Below are 19,815 nucleotides of genomic sequence, written 5' to 3'. Positions count from 1 at the left end.
GGTTTAAACCTATGCTATCTTATTTTTAATGCGTGGCAAGGGCTTTTCCCTTGTTTGGAAGATGCACTACTGGTATCCACAGCACTCAGAAAATGCAAAGTTCATTATCTCACACACAGCCAGGCACACAGTGCTCCACATGGCACACAGGCAGTACCTGGGCACAGAGGCTGCCCAATGCCCCCACAGCCCAGGATGTGTGCAGAATACACTCATATAATGAATACAGGCTGCATCGAAGATAACATGGTTTATTTCTTCATGATATTCAGATTAAAATGTATCAACGTATTTATCACAATACTACATTTTAGGACAAAATCATCAGTGCTTTGAAAGTCTTCATAATGTTTATTCATTATAAATAGTAAATATTTACTGAACTTTTTACATGAAAGACACTTGTTTTTTGTTTTCTTTTTTTTGATTTTTTTGTTTGTTTGTTTGGGTTTTTCTTTTTTTTACAACACATCTTGTTGTAGAGGCTGCAACACAAAGATAATATTTCATTTTTCCATCACCCTTAAGACTGCTGTGTGAACTAACCTCTGTACTGAACCTAGTCTAACTCACTACTTCATAGTCCTTAACTCTAAAAGGAATGTATTTGTGTTCTGCCTCCCTCTTTGTTCCAAGAATAGAGAGAAATAAATAATCCCACCTTCCATCGTCCTCTTCCTCTCAACATCACAAAACACAAATTTATTGACATTCTAAAATGTCATGATGCAAACTTCTTGTAAACCTTGGTTCCTATAATTATACTGTCTATATTGGATATCACTGTATAATTTAAACAGATGTGTCAAATACAGGTCCATCTCTGTCTATGTCCTGTACAGCACTAAAAAACATGTAAACGTAATCATTTCTTCCTATTGTTTCCTGAAGATGACCTTTAAATCATGATTAGCAAGCTGGATTTCAGTAATCCAGCAGACTGCAACATTTCTGTATTTTATCATCAGGAATTATGCACTGCAAAAATAAAAGTACCTGCAAAAATATAGTTCTGATTCTATATCTATGACTTTGGATGATCCCAAAGTTTTTGTGAGGTACACAGTATTGCACATTGCTAGGCAGTTATGAAAAATCAGTCGCGTTGGTGGGGTTTTTGTCTCACATATCTGTTCAAAAAGGTAAAACACACTGGGAAAACACATACAAAAAGGCAAAATCTGAGTTTCATGTTACACAAGATCTCCTCTCTTGGTAAAGCCAAACCTGTGAGTGACATTTATTGACAAGGTGATTACAAAAGCACAGTAAGGTAACCAGTGAGTTGCTTGGGAAGTCTTTCGCAGTTATCCAGCTTCCTAGGGACTGTGATGTTTCCTCTTGATGACAATTTCCAGTGTGAACAGTGAGAGGCTCTTCCAACCTTGCTTCAGAAACAGAGCTGTTTTAAAGTTAGACTAAAGTCAGCACTGGATGTCAGATGAGTCAGAGTACACAGAGCTCAACTGCTCTAAGTTTAGTTTCAAAATGTTCCATTTGTCCCAATCAATGCACATTAATTTCAACAACAACAAAAAAAATGGAATGTTTGCCAGGCTGTGATGTTAAATACTGCTCTGTTTTGTATACCCACTCATAATGAAGCATGTCACATTTATTCATTATTGCTTTTGGCCTTTGTCTTCTGTATAGCTTTGCCCAGCCTTCAAAAGTCTACTAAAAGCTATGACTGGAGAGAATATAACAAGCTTGTTTCTCTCAGTGGGACTGCCCCAGTTTAGGCTGCACTGTGTTGAGAAGATCCCTCATATCCAAGCCTTGGAGTGAGACCGGAAAACAAGACCAGCTTTAACTTGAAGTGGACAGTTCATTTATGCAATATCTGGCTTCAGATAATGAAAGGCACCTGCAAGAAAGCAAAAGAAGCTTTTTAAGTCATGCTGTGACAACCTCACAGCATGGGGCCATGCCAACTACAGGTTGACAATGTCATATTTAATACTGATGTATCAAAGGAAAGGGACTAATATTTTTATTCCTAGGACAAGTTTGACAAAACTCTATGTATCTGGGATTATATACTGTAATGATTCTTGAGCTGACCTCATTAAGAACATGTGTTTCTAATAGTGGAATGCCAGCGGTTATTTCATTTTGGACAACTCTTATGTTTTACCTAATGGCAATCAGGTTTCATGTCTCAACAATTAATAACATCAAGATGTTGTTGACATCACTTAAGAAAATAATTATGCAGCAGAAATCCTGCTCGAACAATCAGCTATCTCACCAGTGCATGGCTTTGAGGAGAAGTAGCAGTGAGCCCTGAGGATCTCTGCTCAGAACTCCTTTTCTCACAGACAGACAGACAGACAGACAGCAGAGGGTGTGGGCAGCTGGGTGCCCTTCCCAGTGCCAGTGTGCTGTACTCACTTTGGCCGTACTGGCCGTACTGGTAGCCCGTGACGGGGTCCATGCTGTATCCCGTGGTGCTGTAGGTCGGTGGGCAGTAGGACTGGGATGTAGGCAGGCTGTCTAAGCTCTTCATGTGCTCTAACCTCTGGCTGCAGCTGGCTGACACAGTGGTGGTGGGCTCCAGACCCCCAGTTAGAGGGGACAGGGCATAATCAGTTTGGGGCTGGTGAGGCACACCACCGTGGTTAGTCAGGAGTCCCATTACCTAGAAAGAAGAATAATAGGAAGAGTTAAAACAGATTAAGAACTCCATTGCTTACAGAACCACAGAAGTTCTCAAATCTATAATTTGATTTCCTAGACCAGGTAGACTTGATACTTGAACGGTGCTTTGAGTAGCTAATCCCAAGAGGAAATAGAATTTGGTTGCATCATCCACCAAAATAAAATCTTATGGCTAGCAAGCAATAAGAAGTGATATTGGGGCAAATAAGGAATTTTTTTTTTAAATTTATGGTTTTAGAGCACCTGATCCCAGCCCCAGCTGGGAGTCCTGCAGATGGGTATTCCTTGAGGACGAAATTATTAGAAAACAAAAAGCAAGTAGTGGCTGTTTAACCATGATGTCCTGCATGATCTAGAAACATAAAAATCTGTGAAAAAGCTCACAATTTTCTTCTCCAAGATCAAGAACCATTACAGTGAAATCAGTTTGGAGCATATCCCAGTAGCACTACTGGTGGAAGTAACAAAAAACGCCACAGAATCCTGATGTTCTGGGGCTGGGAAAGGGGCAGAGCAGCTGTACCCCCACTGCTGCATGCCCTGTGTGCTGTGAAGAAGTGAATGTGCACGAGCAAAGTGCTGGTTATAACACCAGTTATTGATTCCAACATCACAGTTAGAGGACACAACAGAAAGGGTCAGGCACTCCAGAGTGACTTCAAGTCAGCTGTGACTCCTTTATTAAGCTGCTTCTACAGGGACAGTTACGAAATCAGTAGCTGAAATGAATTTACTGGAAAATACATGCTTGTCCCTAGAAAAGCCCAGCCCCCCGTGTCATAATTTCCAGTAGAAGAGCAAGAAAATATTTCAAAACATCTACATTTTCAAGCACAGAACTACAGTGAAAAGTTCTTGTTGTTCAAAAATCTCTCCCACTACAAGTTGGTGAACACTTCCTCTCCTGGTACACCACTGTAGAACACTTTGAAAATAAGTGTGTGACTCAGATTTGCTTACTTTTTGCTGAAGTAAACTGCACACAGATCCTGACAAACATTCTGCAGCTTCTAACGGATGGGTGACATACAGCTTTTGCCAAAACTGCATATTGTGATAATTTACAGGCTGTTCTTGCTCCAAAATGGCATTACAATTATCTGACATGTGCTATTTGATAATCATTTTGCTTTGCAGCAATTCTTGCCATAAACTAAAGAGAGATTTTTTTTAAATTGGAGTCTATTTTTTAAATACTAAATTAAACCTCATAAGAACAGATCTGTTTCCTAAGGTTCTGATGTTCCTCCTGGAATTATACTTATTTTCCATCACAAACTAAAAAGTATTATTATTGCAGGGAGCTTGTGTTTCCAGCTCTGAGTTGTTTGCTTTATTGTTGGTTTGGGCTTTTTTCTTAATAAACATATGAAACATGATCCAGAGATAGTGATTTAGGTGATTTAGGAAAGAAGACCTGCACAGTTTTTGCATGTCTGATTAGGAAAAGAGCAAGAGGTAGAAACAGAGTAGCTCAGAAAGGGAAACCCAGATCTCTGCATTGAGAACACGAAATATGTTTGCATCAAATGCACCCAACATATCTCACTGAAAAAAAAATGCTGAGAAAAAAGTTCGGTTACTACATATAACACTGGAATGTTCACTTCTGATTCACTGAGCTGAAAAACATGAGTTTAACCAGTGGTATTTGCTGAATGTTTCAAAAAATGAAGTATTCATGCAAAACCAAATTCCAAAATATATGCAAAGACTGCATTCAGGTATTGAAATCTTACAACTTTTTAAAGTTTTTAATAAAATTTTGTTTATAAAAACAAGATGAATTTGGATTCAGGGTGTAGGATATTTTATATTTAATTCAAGAAATACATTCAATGCCCAAAACCTATTAAAAGAGCTTGTGGTTAATAATAAAACAACTATGAAATCACTACAGATTGAAAAATCATGCTATCATTTTGTGCTAATACTCCCCAAAAGTTGAAAATACTGGGCTCTCAAGTTTTTGTTCTAATAATTGGTTCTGAAAACTCTTAAAATTTCTATTATTTTAGCAAGTTTTTCTGTTTCAGAAATTCCAAATATTTTTCTTATAACTTTGGAATTTGATATGGACCAAAATGAAGCATGCTTAACGACCTGACACTGCATCAGCAGGACACAGCATTAAAACCCATGTTCATTCAGGTTATATTCATCCTTGTTCTTTGAAATTAAAACTAGTAGAGTTAAAAGAAGAGAAAGAACTACAACAAAAACTAAAAATAAAGGGATAAGTTAAACATTTACATAGACAATTACTATTTTGGGAAATATTTATGTTGGCAGGAGTATCACGGTTTTGACTACAGTTTAGAGTGCACAGGGGTTTATCAGAAATCTCAAGTGCAGAACCCTTTGCATTGCCCTGTAGGGCCAGTGTGACACCGAGGTTCACAGGACTTCCCCACGCTTTGTTCCAAGTTCAAGAGCAGAGAGAAGGGGCAGGGCTGGGCTCACATCCCAGGGGAGCTCCTCTCTGCCTCGGGGCTCTCACATCACTGCCTGTCTGCCAGCACTTTTAGAACCAATTGTTGATTTGGGTAAATAACTATTTTACCAACTGCGGATTTCAACTAGAGGTTTGTTTTAATTTAATGTTTTCAATAGAATAAAACCCGAAACAAAATTATTTGGACTTTGCCAGCAAAAAGAGTGAGCTCAAAAACTTTTGGATTAGAAGCTATTTTAAAATTGGAGATTTGTCTTGAAATTTAAACCTGAGTCCAGACAGAATCTCAAATGCCACTCAAACATCAGCAGCAACTCTATTTGGATAGAGATTTCTTTTCTTTGACAAATTAAAATTAGCATTTAGTGAGATTTACTTTAACTTTTTTTTTAAATTAGAAAATAATTAGGCATAATTTTATTAAGTGGACATGCACCTAGTAAATATTCTGGAGCAGAACTCACTGAGCTGTCTGTCTCTGAGCTGGAGAAAACTAAAGTCTGAACAGTAACCAACTTGCCAGAAATATCTTCCTCAGAGACCTTCAGAATCATCCTGCAGTTGATTAGTATCTAAATAATTCGATTTTTAGTCATGTCTCTTTTGAAAGTCTAAGGGAAGTAGCCTCAGGGCAGGAGTCTTTGCTACGGTATGTGCCATGACCTTCTCACCCATACAAGGAGTTACAGGAAGGGCATGGCTAACTTTCACCTAATCAATTAGAAATCCATTAACGGGCCATGTCTGCAAGATGCTCAGCACCCTCAGCTTAGCTGCACGGGAGACACACAAGGATCTGGATTTGCAGCTCAGATCTTCTGTGGGTATGAAGCAATATAGTTCTAAGTAAACAGATATGATTGCTTTATAATAGTTAAGGTAGAAAATAAATTTATTCAATCTCTATACCATCCAAATTACTGGAAAATATGTACTTCCTCCTAAATCACTTTGGGAAACCTAAATTAGTAATTATCAGCCTCACTGACCCAGAATCCAAGGGCTGAGCTAACACTGCATTAAAGTGATACAATAACTTTTCAATTTGTTTTAGAGTAGAAATCCCATAAATGCAAAAAAAAAAAAAATCAGATTTAAGTATTTTAACTACATATATTTTGTTCTCATCTTTTACAAAACACACAGGAATGTTGAGGCACAGCCTTTGTGCTTATACAATAAAATACAATATATAATTGATAAAATCACTCTATTAGAAAACAAAGGTGAAATTAGGGATAAGTAAACAGAACACAGTGGACTGCAACAACAAAGTCTGCAGAAAAATTTTTAGAGAACACATCTGAAGCAACCCAAAATATTCACTGGGACAAATTCCTTGCTGCTGGAGTCAGCACAGAATCACCAGCTGAGGATATGCTCGGGAAAGAGAACTCAGGGATGAAAGCCTTAAAGGCATGAACACAATGTCTGGTCCATTATCAGCTGCTGGAAAATACTTCTATTATCACCAAAATAAAGGCCTTTAAACTAAAAAAAAAAAAAAAAATAAAGCTTATTGTATTGAAATGAAACATTCTGGCTGTTAACATGGTTAGTATTTGAGAACGTAGGAGCCTCCATAGGCACAATAAAATTCTCATATGTTTTAATTCATTTACGCATGCTTGTGTTTAATATGCTTTGTGACCATGCCTGCAATTAATATGATTTATGAGAAAAGAACATGTGCAATATTTTTTTGGGTACAGTGATACTATTTTTCCCCTCCTGTGAATGAAAGATTTAATGAAACAGCTCAAGGAAAATGGTTGGCAGTTAACATATTAAGTTGAACTGACAGAACCATGAGTAAACTTTAGCACAGTTAATGATATCCTCTTATCTGACCCTGACACATTTGCAGCATGTAATTTACAGAAGCTCTGTCCAGGGAATCTTGACAAATGCTCCTAACGATGTCAGGGCAATGTTCCATTCTAATGTAAAACAGATGTGGGTCAGATATCCTCATTCATCACTAACACTGAAAATTTTAAACTCCTTCCGAGATGAATGGCATTACCTGCTGTTAACTCTCTTCACTGTAGAGAAATCTCTCAAAAAACAAAATATTGCACAAGAAAGAACACAAAAAGGATTGCTATCACTCACTATAATGAGAGATTTTAGAGGATTAAAGTTAATTAGCTATATGGATCTATATCTATAGGATCCTAGAACCACTCTGCTGATTCATTTTATATATATTAATATTTCCATTGAATACAAGAAACCTGAAAAAAAGCAATTTTTTGCCAAATGGCAAGAGCTGGCACCCACATACTTTGTTGATGAAATAAGAGTAAATGTACTGACTTTGGACATTGATGATCTGACCCTCTGAATACTCATATCAATGAGATCTGATACTGATTTCACACCACCAGGTATCACTGGTACCTGCACTGGAATTAGAGAAGGTGCACTGGTGCTCATTTAGGAGCACCTCCTATAATCAGGAGGATAACTTCATTCTTTCATTAAATACATTTTTACCTACAAAGAATTACTAATTTTCAAAACATTATTACAGTCCGTCACAAAACTCCTGTTTCTTTAAAGTGCTATATCACAGAGTCCCAGAACTTGGTAACATCACCAAAATAATTTTAAGATCAGCTAGTTCTTGAGCCCCTGGAATGAATAGCAACCAAAGATGACTGAAAAGGTAAAAAACAAAGCTCAAAGATGAACAGATACTCATAATTTATGAATATATATGCATAGCTATGCAATTAAACATCTCACAACTTTTTCAGGCAGCCCCAGAGACTGGAGTCTCATGACTTTAAATGCTCAACTATGGCAATATTACTCAAAAGAATTCATAACAAGCCTAAATTTGGTATTAGGTTGCTCTTTGCCTGTGAACTTTCCTCCTCCCACCTTCTATTCAGCCCCAAACACAAAAGAAGGATTCTGGCCATTATGAACACCATCCCAGCTGTCACTAGCTCAGCTCTCACGCACCTTCCCTCAACAACTGGGATGTATGGATTTGTTATGGCTGAGAGCAAAACAAACCAAAAGAGAAAAGTTAAGGTGGACATTCAAAAACATACAGTTTAAACAGCCATCTGTTTATTTTTTCTGCTATATTAATGTATTTAGTAAATATGTTATCTGCACATGTATACTGATATAAATAGAACAGAATGCTATAGAATATTTTATATAAAATATACTTACAAAATAAATAATACATGTTGTTATTTTTATACAGTAACAATTACAAAATTATGGAATCTCATCTATTTTACTCACAGAAACAAAAAAATAATTAACCCCATTGTCTGAACTTCTGGTTTTCAATTTAAAAAAAAAAAAAAAGAACAAAAACTTGTGTTCATGAAGATTATATCATGTGAATTAACTTTCTTACTCACTAAGGAATCCATGCCCTGTCTCATGCTCTTGGGTCATTAAGCAAAGAGGTCTCAAAGCCAAGTGCATCATGCCAAAGATCATGAGCTTCTCATTGCTGTGGGACTCGAACCCAAATGAAATGTTTCTGTGGGCAACCAGCTCAAGGTAATCCGACAGAAGGCATAGGGAAAAGTATAATCAGTTAATAGTTGCTTTTTTTCACTGCTCTTGTCCATCTTAATGAGGGAATGAAAATTTTTAGTCCTGGTTCCTAAAAACAGAGCTAACAAGACAATATGAACATATCTAACTGATTCGACAGCTGCCATCAGTTCCATACGTCAGGTTAATGAGAACCAAGTGCTCTCAAAGACCTAAGAGAAGCCCATTGCCTAAGATCCATCTCACCAAAAGGAGTTACAGGGTAACTCTTAAACTCAGGCAGTGAAATGTTTTGACAGTAGAAGAAAGAAACCTTGAAACAGCTTGAGTCTTTACTACTGTTCACGGAAAAGTTTGGGATTTTCTTATCAAGATTATTCCTGAGCTGCAGGTAATGGCATGAAACTGCAAACTTTGTTAAAGACTGTTATGATCTCCTACACAGCCCATTTAATACTCGATCCACTTCCCATTTTAAAACAGCAGCCTTTAAAGCTACAGGTTTGATTCAATTATGGGGGGAGAAGGCAAGGAAGAGGAAAGAATAGATCTGAGAATTTTTCTAGAGGGCAAGGAGGAAAAACAATTATGCCTAGCAGGAGACGGGTTACACACGTCTGTTCTTCTCCCAGTAAAATCTTAAAACTGAAGTGGTGTTTAAGCCTGGATTATCCTACAGGTTAAACATCCTACAAGTTAAACATCCTACAGGTTAAATTCAGGAAGCACACAGCCTCGTGGGCAGCAATCCCAGCAGAGTATTGCTGCTCCAACTGGATGCACAGCAGCCAGAGCAGCACTCTCCAAACCAGCCTGACCTGGTGTAGGGCAAACTCTACTGCTCTGACACTAATAAAAAGCACATGAGGAGGTCAGAGGATGCTGATGTACACCGGAAAAGCCTTTTTCCTTATCTTAAATGAAGCCGTTCAAAATACTGATATCCTGTCTTTAAAACAATCTGCCCTTCACCAAGACCATACACTTGCAGCTGGGAGACAAGTGTTTCTGCAGCCACTGCTCTGCTTCACAGCAAAAAGCCAGAGATGGCCACTAATCATGAAGTGCCATGCCAATCCAAAAGCATGCCTAAGTCCTGTATACATACATTAGCGTCTAGATATGCTATCCCCTCATAATTCTGAGTTAAAAAACATTTGTTAAAAGAAAATTCACTGAGCAACTAAAACCTAATTTGAAAAGGAAATACAATATTCCCATAAATGTATGCATGACAGGCAAGAAGCTGCATAATAGGCATAGAAAACATAAAAATATGCAATTTACATATATTACACACTAATAATCTCTTTTCTGACATTATATTTAAAGAGCCCTGACTGAGATGGCATGCTTGCAGTTGAGTTGCTTTTTCATGAAATACAAACACTCCAGGCTGCCATCTCCCCAAAACATTAATCCCTGACTTTTTCCAGCAAAAGTCAACCCCTTGCATGCCTGCAAGACAGAGGTTCTCTCACCACATCCAGGTAGTAATGAATAAACCAGATGAGCAAGGAGAGTAATCAGTCATCTGAAGGATATCTGCAGATCTTGTCTTGATGTTAAAAAGTATTAAAGAAGGTGGAATCTTTCTGTTCTCTTATATTTTTAAACAAGAGCAACAACTTTTCAACACCCAGCTCGCAAGACAGGTATGCAATGGAGCATTCTGCTTCCTAGAACTGAGAAATGCAGTCCTCTTTCACCCTAAAATTCAAGGCTAACACAATAAAAATAAAATAACATCACTCTAGGTGTCTCTGCTTGTCTTCTACCTTCACCAGTGTTTGCCTTAAACACCATATTTGTCCATCATATTTATAAAAAAAAAAGGTAGAATGGAACCATTCTACACAGAAAATAAAGTTTCCCTGATGTCTTTGTGTCAGACCCCCATTTGTAATAAATCGATGACAAAGAGGAGAGAGAGGTTTAAGTCTGCTAAGAACATGATCCTGTGTATCTTACTATTAGATTTTGTTCTTTATGTTCTAAGTGTGAGGTTTTTTTAATCACAAAATATTATCTGGGCTTCAGACAAAGCCCCCCTTCCCCCTCCCTGCTACAGCCACCACAAATTCAGCTTTAGACTCAGTTTGTCAGGAGTACTTGCCAGCAAGAGACACATGGATGGGTGGAAACATTATGTTAATTACTCACACACCCAGATTTATTGTGGTCAAAAATGCACTGACTAGTAAATAGACCCTCTTTCTTTCTCATCTAAATTCCATGCACACAGGCAGGGCACTGCAACATGCCCACTCAGCAGGAAAACTCCTGTTTCCCTTTTTCATGAAAACCCAGATGCAGAGCTGGCTTTCAACTCTACCTTACCTCAGCCTCTCTTTCAGCACCTCAGGAAGAGCCCTGAGGAAGCACGGAGAGGGGATGCACAGTGACACACCCCACAAATAAGGGACATTTCACACACCAACATTGTGACCAGCAGCTGAGGCTCCTTTGGGCATCAAGAGTTTCACTGGTTTGCTACAGTCCCACAATTTGTTGCACATAATTTACATGTTTGAGGCTGTATTACTACAGTATATAAATACAAAATCTGAATGTGTCACTTTATAAATCTCTACATTTTATGCAGGTCTCTAAGTCATTGTTTAGGCACCAAAGCTGATATAGAGGAGTTGTTGGCAATGCCACATGAATTCAGGCCCGGGTTTTTCATTTGTTTGTTTGATGGGAAGATTTTTAACAGCTGTTGAAGGTAATCATTTAGTTGCCAAGAAGTTGTTCCAAATCTAAATGGATATTAAGTAGTCTCCACTATGTACAGAGCAATGGAAGCATGATGTCAACTTTAAAGGGATCAGCATCCCCCTAAACCTAGCTCTACCTGTTGGTAAAGCTGCTGGACACAGACAGAGGTGCTAAGCACTGGGTTAGAAAAAGGTTTCAGAAGTCTAAGGAAAACAAATAAACAAACAATAAAACCACAGAAGTCTCCTAGGGTAAAGACAGGGCTAGGTGTAAAAAAGCACAGAATCTCCTTTTGATTACATCAAACCTCAAATGAGCAAGACTTTGGCAGGAGCAGACCTGGCCTCTCATTTTTGTCCCATTTTACCCAGCCATCACAAGATTTCTTTACTGTTGTGCTCCACTTCTGTGTCATAGACAATAAAAGCTTTGTGAAAGGGGGAAAAAAGAGATCACATTTTCCATAGCCAGAACCAACACACATTTAAACTGACACTAACAACTACTTTTTATGGATTAACATTGAAAACCAGATAGATAATTATGTCCAAAAATGTGGAAGTCTTGCACACTATGAAACTAGCCGTTAAAAAAAAAAAAAAAAGAAACAACTAATATAATGTCATGGATTTAGTTGAAGTTTGCATTTAGAAATCAGAATTCTTTCAAACAAAATCTATTCAAGTCTTGATAGAAGTACATCCGTTTGTTTTTCTGTTGGTATTTTTCTCCTGAGGTTTCAAGCCATGAAGTTTTGTACCACACTCCATGCTATAGGAATCTGTGAATCTTAATTACATTTACCGTTACAAAAAAGGGTTTATGAACTTTTGCCTTTGGGCAAAAATGTTTATTTCATTGCCTTTGTTATTCATTCTTTTCAACTCCAGAGCCTTTGAACTTTTCAGCTGCACAGAGTTATCACCGTTGCACAGGAACCAGGAACTGCACTCCCGAGATGCAAACCACAAGTTGAAGAAAACGAAGGAGGCAAAGATATACGAGTCGTTATTTTGGCCACCCTTTGTGCCATTAAAATCTCATTTTCTGCCTATTAGAATGCCCTCTCCCTGCTTAGGCAGTGGTGATAGTCAGTGATTAGTGTGTAATTGAGTATAATTGTCTTTTCACTTTTCATTTGTGTCATTCTGAGCTTCTCTCTGTTTTTCTAACCACTGTGAGGAAAAAAGGGTAGAAAGCAGATAAAGCTGTTAAAACTCTCACTTTCAGCCCTGAAGAGATTCCTGATTGTAATTATAGATTGCATCTTCTTTGTGACTCCTCAGAATTTAGTGGACATCTCTTTCCAAGCACCTGGGCAAAGCTCTTGCTAATAAAATAAATTGCCATCTATTCAAGCTTTAACTAATAATGTCAGCTTCAGACAGATGCCGCGTGTAGGAAAATTTAACCAGTCTTTTGACACTCAATTATCAAGGCAATTTATTAACCTGATTTCCTTAAAAGAGCTCACGCAAATTAGAAAAACAATTATGGTATTCATGCATTTATATATTGCCAAAGAGCAGTAATACTCCTAATTTATGTATTTATAACTCGATTACAGCTCATCTCAATACACAGTTCTTAGTCCTTGGAACTTTCCTCACACAACTTGCCCATAATTTTCCTGGACCACTTGGTAAAATCTTGATGATGTTATTTTAATTAGATATTTTATTCACAGGAAAAAATACAAGCTCTGTTGTCTGTACCTAGCCATGGTTCTTCAGGAGAAGAGCAGCACATTACAAATGCTTGACAACTGGATGCAAACATGAAGTCCGCATGATTCCATTATAAATCTGTTGAAATTAAATATAAGCTATGACTCTTTATTCAGCCAGTAGGAGGAAAAAAACTCTAAAAAAAAAAAAAAGGAAACTAGCAAACTGAAATCATGTGGCTTATATAAAGAATACATTATGGTTTAAATTTGGCAATTCATTATACTGTGGCCTGAGGGAATAGACTCTTTGGTTCTGGTATACAGCAAATCCTCTGTCTGAAAACACAGGACTGACCTGAGGTGAGAGGCCATTGCCAATGGCAGGGTTCATGGGATTGGAGGGCCCGGACGGAGGCACAAAGCTGTCTGTATAGCTGGAAAATCCATGCCTGGTGCTGGGCAGGCAATAGGCAGAGCTGCTCTCTGGGTTTGAAGGGAGGCTGCTTTGGTGTACAGTGCTTGGAGGGAGAGGCTGAGGTCTATGGACGGTGCTGCTTGGATCAGACACGGCTGCAAGCAGAAGAAACATGTTGATATGTTTTCCTCCTTTACTTCTGGCATAATAAGTTCATTATGTGAAGCTTAGCTTCAGAGAACTGCATTAGAAACCTGCATCTAAATACTGGTTAAGTAGAAAAGTAAATCTGTAATATTACTGGATATTTAACTGGCTTGTGAATTTACACAAAAAATTCTTAAACAGACTGTAAATACCATAACAACAGACATGTGGTTTTCAGACAACAACTAGTGAGCACATATTGTCAGCAGTATTTTTTTATATATGTCTATATATAAAAATAAAGGAAAATATTTATTTACTTATAAGACCAGCTTTCCCCTCCTGGTCACAGCTCAGAAATCCCACCACAGTTTTTATCAAGTCAAGCAATAGATGGGAGAAGCCCTGGGCTTTGAAAAATACCCTCAATTAAAAACTCCTACAAGAGTTGGATCCAAATTTCAAGGAGAAAGCAATAAGAGGGCATAACTTACTTTACAAAATCTCACTCGTAATTTTTTTTATTCAATAGTGCAATCTAACAAAGCCTAGATTTGAGGGTCTGTTTCCTCCCACTCGAATCCATCAAAGTTCACAGAATTTCTGATAACATTAAGAAAAATTTTTACCCTACCTAGACTGGCTACTGACTGATGTGAAACAAGGTGGTCTGAATGGCTGTTTTTTCCACCCTCAGATAAATATTCAGAGTATTTACAGAAGTTCCAACGCTCCATCACTGATAGTCACAATAAAGACAGAGTGCACCTGTCTCCTTTTACATCACACCAGACACTTCCAGCAAAGCAGGCAAATGCAGTGGCAGGACAGGGATGAGTGTCCATCACTTTACCAAAGCTGCATGCCTGCTGGGCAGAAGGTGATTATTTCTCTGGAGAGCACCCTTCACATGGAACCATCCCTTTCTTGCAGCAAAACAAATCTCAGTTCTTATGTGCTTAAAATAAACAGGCTTGCAGGGTCCTCCCTGAGTCAGACCATAAATTGGCCAACTCATTAGAAAAAAAAATATTTCTACAGTGGAGGAGCACAGGAACCCCCCTCAATAACACTATTTTAACCAAGTACCTGCAGGCTACTGTACCTTGGGGTATGGAGGTGGGCTGGTAGGAGGGCTCAGAGAGCTGGTACGTTGGCAAAGTTGGCATGGCACTGGGTGGAAATCCTCCAGGGATCAGATGGTTGAAAGCCATCAGTTGGTTGGCTCCTGCCTGCTTCCTCCATCTGGCACGACGATTACTAAACCAGACCTGCAAATGTTTTAAACATGAACATTTGATTTTTGCACATTTAATACAGATGTATCAGAAATAATGGCATTGTATTTCAAACACGCTCAGTGACTGAGATGAGAGATGCAGAAGATGCACACTGAACTCAGTACTCCTAGACAAGAAAGTTGCCCTTGGCACATATTTCCATGGCCCAACAGATTCAACACAGGAATTCTGATCCCTAGTTTCCTCTCAAATTCAGCTTCTCCTGAGAAAAAAGTTGTCTACTCTTTCAAGCTTTAGTGGTTTTAATCACTATCATTACTGTGGCAGATTTAATGACAAAGGGGAAACCTCTCCATTTAATCTAAGTGCCAGCCAAAGCTATTTTATCTGTACTGTATTGTCTTTAACTTGCTAACAAGTTAGTGGCATCACTTAATGCACTGTTAGAAGGTGCACGTACTTATATATTGGGATACTATATTGCCCATTGCCCTAATGACCAACAGAACTTCAAGGTTTTAATTAGAAAAACACAAGCCCCGTGTACAAAATACACAAATCCCTCCCAGCAACTTTTCATGTGTTCACATATGTACAAAACAGTAGGTCAGAACTTCAGTACTACATTAGCATTTCAGAACCACTTTGAAATCTGTTCCCAGGACAGCACACCAACCAGATGGGGTTTGGATTTGTGGGACATTTTAGCTATAAATCTGCTTTTCTTCACATCATTCTCAGTTTGTGTTTTAGGCTTTCCAAGTCTGGGATGGTTCTTACTACATCCAAGATACAAAGAGGCAGGACATCACAAATGCAGATATAATAGGAGTTGCAAAACACATTTGTTAATTTTGATATTATAATAATTCCACACATCACAAATTGGAAGGGCAAGGAGTCAGTGCAGGGGCGCCTGGAGCAGGGTGCAGGCATATTGCCCTGTTGCAGGGTCAGAGCAGGCTCCTGATAACAGCTCTCAGCTCCATGGTGGAACACTGAGGGAAAGAATGGTTGGTTCAGGTAACAGAGACTGCACACATTTGTATGAGCCAGTTGCTCATAATCCTACACCCTGAAGCAGCTGTGGTGCTCATCTATAGATACAATTAATTAGATAAGCCCTCAACTGAGTGTTAATAGCTGATAAAGTAGATCTGTACAGCCTGTAAGGCAGCCTGGCCTGAAAGCCACTGAGGCACGTTAGCTGATGAGCCACATATAGATTTGTTTGTAGAAGATGGGGCTCAGACCTGTAACCCTTCCAACAAGCAGCTCTTGCTGGATTATGAATCAGGCATCACAGACTGGGATTCTAAGTGTAACACCTTTTATAAACCGTGAGTGGCCCTCACACCAGAGGATGACAACATTTTGGGCTGCACTGTGGGCTTCTCCTCTGCTTGCTATTTCATGACAGGAGTGGTGGGACTCACTGGGCCATCTGGTTTCTGCCATAGGCCATCTGTCACCATATAGTTTGTTCTGACTTCATCCTCTTTTCAGAATGAGGTGCTCAGTTCACACAGCTGCCTCCTCCTTTGGCCACAACATCTACTCTGCAATTATCCACTCCCACTCCAGTTTAAGATCTAGGACAGAGGGATAGGTGGAGCCTCTGTTCTCTGTCACAAATCCCTCTCTTGTTGTTTGCTGTACATATTAACCCTCCTCTGTCTCCACATGAACCATTTCTGATAGCAGCTGGCAGGGACAAGGCACTGGGGTGGAGATGCAGAACCTGCAATGAGCAGTAGTTGAGGATGGGTCTAAACTCAGCCTGTAGAGCAAGAAAGAGACCTTGCTAAAGATCCAAAGAACACTTAGGAAGGATAATGGAGGTCAAAGAGTGACCAGGGAACAGCAAACGCTTGTTGTAATGAGCTGACCCAGGTCATTAACTGTGGCTTTTTGCCTCGACACTCTCTCTTCTTCAGGTCAAGAGGGTTATCTCATGATCTCCAAGTGTTTTGGGAACATGAACATAACTAGGCTACATGAATGGATTTCACTGAGTGAAGTGAGGTAACAAGATTTCGTTTTCTCTACAGACAAGCATTTGCTTCAAGCTCCAGATCTTTATTAAAATCAGTCAAATCCCAAACTTTAATTCAGTAGTAAGCAATTTACATAAATTACAAGTCTTATTTTTTTATTTACGGACAGATTTTTGGCTCATTTTGTAGACTTGCATTTTTTTCCACAACTGCAGCTACGTATTAGACATCTCTGAAAGGAACACACTCAATGGTGTAAAAAAGTCTGCAGCAGCCACACAAGGGACATCCTTGCACAGAGCTTTGTTGCCACCTGGAGCCCCATCATACTGAGTGGGACTCTGCAGGGGTGCAGGAACAAGGCTGTGTATTGCCACCTCAGTCCTGTGTGATTGGGATATGCCAAATGAGTGCTACTTGATGGGCACCCATGTCCCATGGCACCGTCCTTTGGACTGGTCTCTTGCTTTCCCCAGGGGCTACTAAAAAGCTACTAAAAACTGAATAAAGCTATTAAAAACTAAATAACTGAAACCTAAATAACTGAAACCTAATAATTCATTTACATTTTATGTAATGCTTATTAAAATTAGTCAAATCCCAAGCTTTATTCAGAAGCCTGAACAGAATTATGAATGTTGAGTTCAGAACATATTCAGAAGATGTTATTTTAACTGAAATTATTGGGGGTTTTAATCATAATATTTCCCTTAGACTACAGTCAGTTACCTTGATCTATTTCAAGAGTCCAGAATTTTTTTTCATTTCTTAAGTCCTCATGTATCATGAAAACTCCATGTACAACACTACCACTAAAGAAATCTTGAAAAAATTTTGCTAATCTCAAGCCAAGACTTAAAAATAAATCCAGTCACCACAAGCCAGTGTGTCTGCTTAGAAACATATTGTAAAAACCTGGGGGAATATTTTCTTTTGTTTATACATTTCCAATATGATTTAAATACAATGTCCCCTTATGTGCAACAGATTTCAACTTCCACCAACATGACAAAATTCTCATCTTATGAGTGGCCTTTTCAAATCTAGCAGATCCCCATAGGATGCTCCTGTTCTCCCACAATCTCCTTCTGAGAGGCACACTCATCACCTGGCTGCAGGGATGCTGCCAGTACACAGCAGCCCCTGGAGGAGATCCCGAGTGTCATCCTGTGAGAAAGTGCAACCCTGCAGTGGGCACAACAGAAATCAAACTCTAAACTATCTAAAAATGGACAGAGGAAACATGTCTTGGCTGAGGGACCCAAGCATTCAGAAACTGTCTGCACAGAAGCCAAGTCACACTCACCGTAGTGAGGCTTGGACTCCTCGCTTCCTATGTCACTTTCAAAGATGGAATGTAAATGATCCAGATGATTTGGAAACAAACTTGAGTCCCAATGTCTGGCCAACATTTATGGCTTGAAAATAGAACTGAATAGGATGAAATACAGAACAAAACAAGGGGAAAGTAGCACTTTAAGTACTGGAGGCTCCAGTTTTTTAAGCACTGGGACTGGACTGACCAAAAAAGAAATCACTCTGCAACAGAACATAAAAACTGTATTTTGCACCAATGTAGATAGATAAGGTGAACTAATATGTTTCTTCCATCTTTATTTCCTGATATTTGGATCCTGCCTCTTATTATCATTTTTTCTAAAGGCAGTTTGCAAATGATCATGCCAATATCTTTTTTTGTTGATCTCAACAGGATATTCTTTAGAAGATGCATTTATTCACTTGGGAACACACTAGTGTAATTAGCCTTGACATTTCGACAGTCTGATCATAAACACAGAGTGCTGTATGTGCTTTTAAGGCAAAAAGATCTCTGATTCAACAGGGAAAAACATTCAAGATGTGAATGTTGCAAAAAACCCGTGGATATTTTGTTATACAAAGTCCTGACCATTGCAAGCACGAGTGCCAGAAACACAAAAGTCAAGAGATTGATGTATTGTTAATGGCACTTCTAATTTTAGATGGATCATAGATGGGGGGAGGGAGGAGTTGGTTCAGTTTTTCCTCATGACATTTTTCGTGGCAACTGCCTCCCCCACCCTACTATTCCCCACCTCTCCCTTCCCACAAAATTCATATGTTCAAAACAAAGTCCGACCATCCTGGAAGCCAGAGTCCTCAGCGGATGTTCCACCAGAGAAAGAATGTGGGCTGTGCCAGAAGCAGCAGGGGTGCCTTGGGAAGAGGGGAGGCTGAAGAAGGAAACTGCAAACAAAGCTGAGCTCCACCAGCCCAGGCAGAGCTGACTCTGTTACCTTTGCAAAACACGGCAATGTGACTGCTACAGACACCTTCAGGGTCTGCTCCTGCAGTCCCTACAGATGCCAGACCTCACTTACTTCAGCAGCCCTTTGAGGGCGTGCACAGGAAATAAGATTTTTATCCTCCTTTTCTTTTTTTTTTTTTTTTTTGCAGTAGGGTGAGTTTCCATCCTGGCTTACCAGAGTATCACTACTATGAGCTGTAGGGAGAGCACTGCCAGGGAGCAGCCACAGGATGAAGAAAGAGTAAAAAAGAATTGCTTTTTAGCACAAGTAGTTGAAAAATCAGCTTGACTGTGGCATCTGCACATCCCCAGCCTCACAGGGATAAGGTCCACTGCGTACAGATGCACACCATGTCCCCTCACAGCATCACAAAGCCTGCTGAGAGAAGTCTGCCATGGCCACCAGAGGGAAGGTCACAATGCTGAAGGTTCCCTGCCTGCTGAAGCCTGCTTTCTATGGGAAGTGATGCTGTTTAGGATACTGCTAGTTATCAGTGTGCTAGAAACCAGAGTTCTTTGAAAATATACAGGGGGGAGGGAGGGAGGTGGGAATAAAAGGGAAAAATATATCAAACATACCCCCAAAACAGCAAAAACAAAAAAAAGAACTAAAAAAAAAAAAAAAAAAAAAAAAAAAAAAAAAAATTCAAAAAACCTGAACCGCACAAGAAAAGAAACCCAAAAGCAAAGA

The 19,815-nt window shown here is 39.1% G+C and overlaps 1 protein-coding gene across 4 annotated transcripts in view; it reads right to left on the bottom strand.

The window, feature by feature from the left end:
• Positions 1-259: 259 nt before the first annotated feature.
• Positions 260-19,815, bottom strand: part of PAX3 (paired box 3) — a 75,530-nt gene continuing 55,974 nt past the window's right edge. For all 4 annotated transcript variants that reach the window (XM_041475770.1, XM_041475772.1, XM_041475771.1 and 1 more), the window contains exons 6-9: positions 14,705-14,870; positions 13,393-13,607; positions 2,395-2,641; positions 260-1,867 (exon numbers count right to left, since the gene is read on the bottom strand). In XM_041475770.1, the coding sequence (XP_041331704.1) occupies positions 1,833-1,867; positions 2,395-2,641; positions 13,393-13,607; positions 14,705-14,870 (663 nt within the window). In that variant the 3' untranslated portion in view covers positions 260-1,832. The remainder of the gene's footprint in view (positions 1,868-2,394; positions 2,642-13,392; positions 13,608-14,704; positions 14,871-19,815) is intronic.

The sequence above is a fragment of the Pyrgilauda ruficollis genome, unplaced genomic scaffold (assembly GCF_017590135.1).
Source record: "Pyrgilauda ruficollis isolate IOZ18807 unplaced genomic scaffold, ASM1759013v1 scaffold36, whole genome shotgun sequence".
Taxonomy (NCBI): Eukaryota; Metazoa; Chordata; class Aves; order Passeriformes; family Passeridae; genus Pyrgilauda; species Pyrgilauda ruficollis.
Note: the sequence above shows the minus strand (reverse complement) of the source record. Positions and strands in the feature narration are given on the sequence as shown.